Raw genomic sequence first — 6,981 nt, forward strand, 5'->3', positions numbered from 1 at the left:
GCAGAAGAGTCCTGGCAAAGGCGCCAAAGAGGAACAGGGTGGCAGAGGGACTAGAAATGTCCAGCCCATAGCACTCTGGCTCTCGTGGCTACCTCCTGGCTCTTGAGGACAGTGGCATCAATAGAAGAAGGAGGTTCTGGGGAGGCCCAGCATAGCCATGGGTCTGAGTGCCTAGTCAGTGCCCAGCCCAACCAGACCTATAGCCAGGTTTCTGGGCATCTGTTTCCTAATCATTTCTGAATGACCTGAAAGAGGCCCTCAGTGAAAACTTGTAAAAATCCTAGGGTGGGGTCTGGAGCCCAAGGGTAAAGAAAGTCAGTAGAACTGTGGCAGTCAGGACAATGAGGGGGAGGCAGAGGGGACAGGGAACACGTCAGAGGGCCCTAAAAGAGGAAGCAGCCCAGTCTCAGTTCCGCTCCCATGGATGGGAAATACCCTCCATTCTCCCAGCACTCAGCAGCTGTCCCTGTCTCTTTATCTGAAGTCACCAGCTCTGGGGCCAGGACCACCTGGGCTCTGTGCCCCTTTCATGTTTCCCCAAGGTTGCTGAGTCCTGAGCACTTTCAGGAGCTTAGAGCAGCCCTGCATAGGCTAGACTCAGGGTCCATGCTGAGCAGGACATAGTTGAGATTTTATTGAAGCTGACCACCCCATGGGTTAAGAAATGGGACACAGCCCTCAGAACTGAAATCCAAAGAAGGGTACCAAAGTCAGCCCCTCCCTCCTCACCCCTCCTCTCCCACTGGGCCTTCAAGAAAGGGAGGGATCCAAAGACAGTGGGGCTCTTCCCCACCCCTACTTACTCAGGGATAGAAGAGATGGGACTCAGATGAAGACCTCCAACTCCAGAGATTGGTTTATTAAATCTGAGCGTGGCTACACTGGGAGAATGGCCTCCAGACTCTGGGGGGAAGCAAGGGGGTATTTGCTGGTAAGTCACCTCTCCTTTCCCCCTTCCTCTACAATCTGTTATGCAAGAACAGGAGAGAGAGGATAGGAAGACAAATATTATGACTTCTCTCATTCTCACCTATCCCTGTCCTGGGCTTCTGCACCTTGTTGGCCTTTTTGTTGGGACATTGGCTGGGAGGTCATGGCTAGAAGTTCTAACTACAGCTTGCAGCAGTGGCAGGATTACTCTATTCACAGTTGCCCCAGGAACTCAGTTTCCCTGGATTGAACAACTTTGCATTAAGAAAGAACCTACTAAGATGATATCCCAGGGCAGGCTCAATATCAGGTCCAGCATGACAGAGATGGAAGGAAGTGGTACTCACAAGGCAAACGGCTCACCTGTCCTCCTAGCTGCACTTGGTTCTTGATTTCTCTTGCACATTCTCTGTTGTTGTTGTTTTTTTTTTTTTTTATGTATAGCCTGTGTTCCTCTCCCCTACTCTACCATTTCTGGTCTAACTTCCCCATCTCAGGGCAGGCCCTACACAGGAAATGCAGAACACCAGGAGACAGAGCTCTCCTACCCCATGCTCACCCCATCGCAAGAGACTAAAAACAAGAATATATTCTAGACTGTTCTCAGCATTGCTGTCAAAACTGTCTGTGTGGCACTGAGGCCGATCGACAGCAAGGAAAACAGAACCAGGTGTTGGACAGCATCTGCAATCACCTCCATTCCGACATGACTTGGCCTAATGAAGATAGGACTGGTTTCCTGGCCCCTGGTTTCAGCCTTGCAAAGGGAAGTGGTTGGGACACCTCAAGTAGAGCTCCCCTCTGAAATCTCCAGGCCCAGTCTACTTTGGGCTAAACTGGGTGGCAGGGGGGTGGGGGACTTTGCCTTCCAGGATACCTAGAACTTTCCCCAACAGGCTCGGGGACCTCCTGGGGACCAGTCCTTCCTCCCTAAGGAATGGCCACCTCTTTTGCTTCAGTGAGAAAGCCATTGCTACTTTGCTGGATTCTGTCCCCAGAGTCCTGACTCTCCTGGACCACTCGTACCACAGGAGGGTGGTGTGGCCAGAGGAGATGTCGTTGTCCACAAAAACCAAGGAAGATAAAGGCAGCCAAGGGGAGCTCGGGAGGAGCAGGTGCTCATCCAGGCTCCTCCTACAGAAAAAGAAAAGGGAGAGTGACAAAGAAATGAGGTTTGTTAAAGATTCCTCTATATCATCATATCTTCCCCATCTTCTCCTGAGCAAGAGCAGAGTGGCAGAGGGAAGAGCACCTGGAGAAGCTGAGTGTGCTGGTCTGTGGGAAGGAGATGAGAGAGAAACTGAGGGCCCACAAGGGACTACTGGAGAGAGAAAATGTTTGGATTGGGAAGAAGCAAGTGGAATGTGGAGAAGGGATGGGCTCGAAGGTAGGGGGAAGGAGGGTGTGACCAAAGAGTGAGCCATCCATGAACCTGGCCCATGGTTCCTGGGCTTAGAAACTCCAGAAATGAAGCTCTGGCGTGATGCCTCTTTGGAGAGGGTAGCCATCTGTAATCTTAATCTCAGAGCAAAATGTTGAGACATGAAATTCTACTTTAGATGCATTTATCTGATTAGAAATAGAACCTCCCCAGGAAAGGAAGGAGATAATAGATTGGATAGACAAGTGCAAAAGAAACAGCCCAGTGCTGGAAGGAGGTGGGGATAATGACCCCAAGCCTTCATTTCTGAGATCATCTCCTACAACACTCACTCCAAGAAGGTAAAGGATGAATCAAATTATCACTTTGGGTTCCAAGCAGACCTTGGTGCTAGGCTTGGATGGATGCCTGGACTGTCTGAAAACCTTCTGAGACATCAGACTCACTCAGGAGCTCACCAACCTTCCACTCACCTCTCGTGGGCTCCAGAAAGCTGGATGCTGCCCCCGCATCAGACTAGCTTATTGGAGAATCTCATATAGCCACCATCTGGACTGCTGATGTGGCCACTGATGGTAAAGGGTGGACTCATCTTCAGCTCCTTTGAGTTCCTGAGAAAGAAGATCCAATCAAGTTATTGGGCCTGAGAACCTAGCCTCTTTCTGAGCCAAACTCACTGACTCACTGACTTATCTTCCAGAATAGAAGCTACCCCATCTCTCAGAACCAGATGAGGAGCAGGCCTATCCTGTGGCAGAGAGGACAAGATGACTTATCCCAAGAGGACTTTCTGACTCTCAGTCCCTGAATCTCTGATTGTCTTCATTTGCTCCTTTCTTTCAACACCATATTATGCTTGAGATCATATTATTTGTAATTAGGCCTAGACAGTGAAATACCTGGAGACAGAGACTATGCTTAGTTATCTTTGTGCCCTTAGAAACTAATACCACAATACCTGCCACAATAGATCCTTCCTGAATAAACAATGAGTAAATGATGAATGAATGAACAAACAAATGAATAAATGAATGTTAAGAGAATCACTGGCATTGGGGTCTTACATGATCTTATCTGTGTACAGTTTTTACTCATTTTCTAAACTTTTTAAATGGACCCTGGCTCCTTCTTTCTTGTTTGCTTAGGGGATGGGGAAGCAGTAAGTTTTGGCTTCTATCTGATCCTTTCTCCTGCATACTAACCTCCCACCCTCACCCTACCCGGACCTGCCCTGAATCTACTCACCGGATTTGATACAAGTTGAAGACAAAATTAGGTCCTAGGGAGACAATCCAAAAAGAGAAGGTTAGGATGTCCAGGGAAAGCCGCACATCACCCCCCTGGGAGCATTTTGTACTTCCTTACCCCTGCCTGGGAGGAGTGGGGTGTGGGCCTCAGGATGCTGTGGGTGAGTCCCAAGTTCCTGAACTTCCTGCTTCCTGCCCCATACCCCATCTTCCCAGACTGAATCACCAACTTTCCCGCGTAGACACTGCCACTGGGGCTCTCTCTAGTAAGGGTATTGATTACCCTGGGAAGGAGGCAGTCCTAGCTTGGAGTCCCAGTGAAGCAGATCTGGGCTTGAGTCCAGACTCTACCACTTCCCAACCCTGACTTTAGCCTTACATTTTCATCTACAAAAATGGAGATTAAGAATTTTATTCTTGCATGGAATTTTAAAGAAAATCCTTTTAGGAAAAGGGGCACTGGCACATAGCAGATTCTTCAACAAGAATTTGTGGAAGCTTTTGAAGTTAATTGCAGATCTGAGAAATGTTCTCTACCTCTCAACATTTCAGCAGACTCTCCCAGCTCTCTTGGGTCGTATGAAAAGTTTAGGTGTGGGTCAGATATGGGAGTATCACACCAAATTCCAGGAGCATCAGCAAGCTTAGGAGAGTACCCCAAGACCCACAGTCAGGGGAAGAGATATACAGGGATAGAGCCAGGGACACCTGGAGCTTGGTGGGTCTAGCCTGCTGCCCATACAGGCCTTGAGGATGAATTCCTGTGGGCTCTGAGAGAAGAAGAACCTGACTGCTTGCTGGGGTGGGAGGAGCCCCCACTCCCTTGATAAAGGCCATAGTACCCTACCCCCACCACCTCAAGTGCTCAGCTACCTACTCAAGTCTTCAACCACTGCAGCCACCACAGGAAATATTTTTGCATGGCATCATGCTAAAGAGTTTGCAGCCCCACCCAATTCCCCAACTGCTACAGGAGAGGAGGGGCCAAGCAGAAGTGGGCTACAGAGTCCAGTATTCACTCACCCTCCCAGCAGTACCCATGCTGGTACCACTTGGCCAGGCTGTAGCCCAGGATGGACACAAGCAGCAGTGATAGCCCCACGCCGAGGATCAGGCCCAGGGCACTGATGGAGTCCTCACCTGCAGAGACACAGCATACTTCACCCAGCTGCCCAGAGCCTTCTCACAGCCAAATGACTATGTCCTACTGTCATTGCCTCCCTACCCACTAGCATCAAAATGACTGTCCTCTGAGACTCTTGATCTGACTTAGCTAGTTCTAAGCCATACTAAGACATGAATGTCAGATACCTGATTTTTAGTTATACTGTCCAACCAAAGCAATAGTCCTCTGACAGCAGAAACAGTTTTACACTGAGAAGCCTTTCCAAAGCCACAGACATTCTACTTGTTGGGAAAGACACTAACGTGTGGGGAAGAATCCAAGAGGTCTCTGGACTCTGAAGCCTGCTGGTCAGGAAGGGTAGCCTGGAGGGCCCCGAGAACAGAGACCAAAGATTCTTGGTAGCCTCCCTGCAAAGCCCGCATACCTTGTGTCAGGGTGTTAACTGGGCTTTGTTTGCAGCTTATACTCATCACTTCTTCCCTTTTTGTGGTATGAACTTCTATCTAAATTTATATTTTATTTGTAAAGCTATACCAAGAGAAAGGAGAGAAAGAGAGAAAGGGGAGTTGGGGAAAGAGAGAAAGAAAACATTCAAGGAGATGATATGGGCTCAAACAAATGGCAGAGAGGGAAACCAGGTTTGTAGGAAAAGGCTGACATAAGCATACCACAGAGATGAAGCACCCCACCCAAGAGGGGAAGGAAGAAAAGGCCAGCCCCACCCCTGCCAGATGTTATGCCAGAGTGTGGGACAGTAAGCGGTTGCCCCGTCTCCATGGTCCCATGGGTGGGGGGGTGGGCGGGGGGCTCCAGGGTGTTTCCAAGAGCCCAGGAGATGCGGTGAGTAAGCACCACCTTTGGAATAGCAGGCTTGCGCTCAAAGCCCAGGCCTACCATTTGCAAAATGTGAACCAGAGCAAATCCCTTTCCCTCACTAGACTTCAATTTGCTCTTATGGAAAATAAGCATAATAATAAATAAAGAGTTGATGTTATGATTCGTGGAGATGCCATATAGAGAGAGGACATAGGAGAGGAACTGGTATACACTAAGTGCTTGATTGACATTGATCGTGTCATCATTGTTGTTGTTAATATATTATCAAATGGTGCAACTGTGTTTTTAAAACATTTTACAATACCCCCCACCCAAGCCTTTCCCTCTCCCATGCCCCTTATTCTTTCTTACTGTTAAAGCATCCAGGTTATTCTCTCCTCTTCAAAGAGTATGTGACAGCAAAGTGCAGAAAGAAGAGGTCTCTCCTAGTTTTAGATTACAAAAGCCCCAGCCCTTAGAGAAATGGAAAGGATTCACGACATAGACAAGAAGTGATCAAAGCAACCTTACTCTCCTAGCCATATGAGGAAAAAAATCTCCAGCCTGGGGAGGGAGGGAGGAAGATAGATTAAGAAAAAGCACTGGGAACCACTGAAAAGATGTCAGTGGGTCCCAGAGAGAGAGTCCTCATTCTCTGACTCAAAGATGAGCCCCAAGGAGGCAATAGAATTCCCAGGTAGAGCTGTGGATCTGAGACCTGAACTGAGCCCCAGAAAGATAAGAGTCCACTAAGAGTAGTTGTGTGGAGCTCCTTGGCAGACAGAGCCTCAGACAGCCTTGAAGATTTGCTGTGCCCTCTCATGACATGGAAACAACCAAATTATTTTTGTGTCCCCAGGAAAGCAGGGAAGTCCCAGGAAAGCAAGGAGTCCCTGAAGGTACCATACAGCAAGGGTCTAGGCGTACCTCTGCAGCACCCTGCATGGCCGATGCTCAAAGCCCAATTCAGGGGATGGCCCTCACAGGGGACACACCATGGGTGCCAATGTGAGCAGAGGACATCAGGGATCAGGCATGCCTCCCCCACTCCTTAATACCCCCCAAAATGGGGGAATCCCCAAAGTCACTAATGGTATCTTCTCTGTGCCAGGCACTGTTCTAGACACTTGTATTACAGCAATATATACAACTAAAAAAATAAATCCCTGTCCTCATGGAGATGATATTCCCAGTGGAGGGAGACAGATAAAAACAAAATAAATTATATAGTATATTGGAAGGTGATACATGCTAGGGAGAAAAATAAAGCAGAGGAAGAGAGAGAAAGCATGGTGGGGATGAGAGTACAGTTTTAAATAAAGCAATCAGGGAAGGCCTCATGAAGAATGAGGTAATGGAGGAGAAAGCCCTAAAGGAGGTGAGAGAGAGAGAGAACACACCATGGAGATAGTTATAGTAAAAAGGTCTAGGCAGAGGGAGCAGAAGGTACAACTGAGGCAGAAGCATGCCAAGCAGGTTCC

General features: G+C 48.4%; 1 protein-coding gene across 1 annotated transcript; it reads right to left on the reverse strand.

Moving 5' to 3' along the window:
- Positions 1-2,822: 2,822 nt before the first annotated feature.
- On the reverse strand, positions 2,823-6,445 carry SMIM35 (small integral membrane protein 35). The gene is made up of 4 exons (XM_054592620.1): positions 6,428-6,445; positions 4,582-4,726; positions 3,557-3,590; positions 2,823-2,922 (listed from the first exon to the last, which is right to left on the reverse strand). Exons 1-4 carry the CDS (start codon positions 6,443-6,445, stop codon positions 2,823-2,825), a joined length of 297 nt encoding a protein of 98 aa, XP_054448595.1.
- Positions 6,446-6,981: the final 536 nt, after the last annotated feature.

The sequence above is a fragment of the Pteronotus mesoamericanus genome, unplaced genomic scaffold, assembly GCF_021234165.1.
Source record: "Pteronotus mesoamericanus isolate MK-2021 breed Mesoamerican mustached bat unplaced genomic scaffold, CSHL_Meso_final scaffold_36, whole genome shotgun sequence".
Classification (NCBI taxonomy): Eukaryota; Metazoa; Chordata; class Mammalia; order Chiroptera; family Mormoopidae; genus Pteronotus; species Pteronotus mesoamericanus.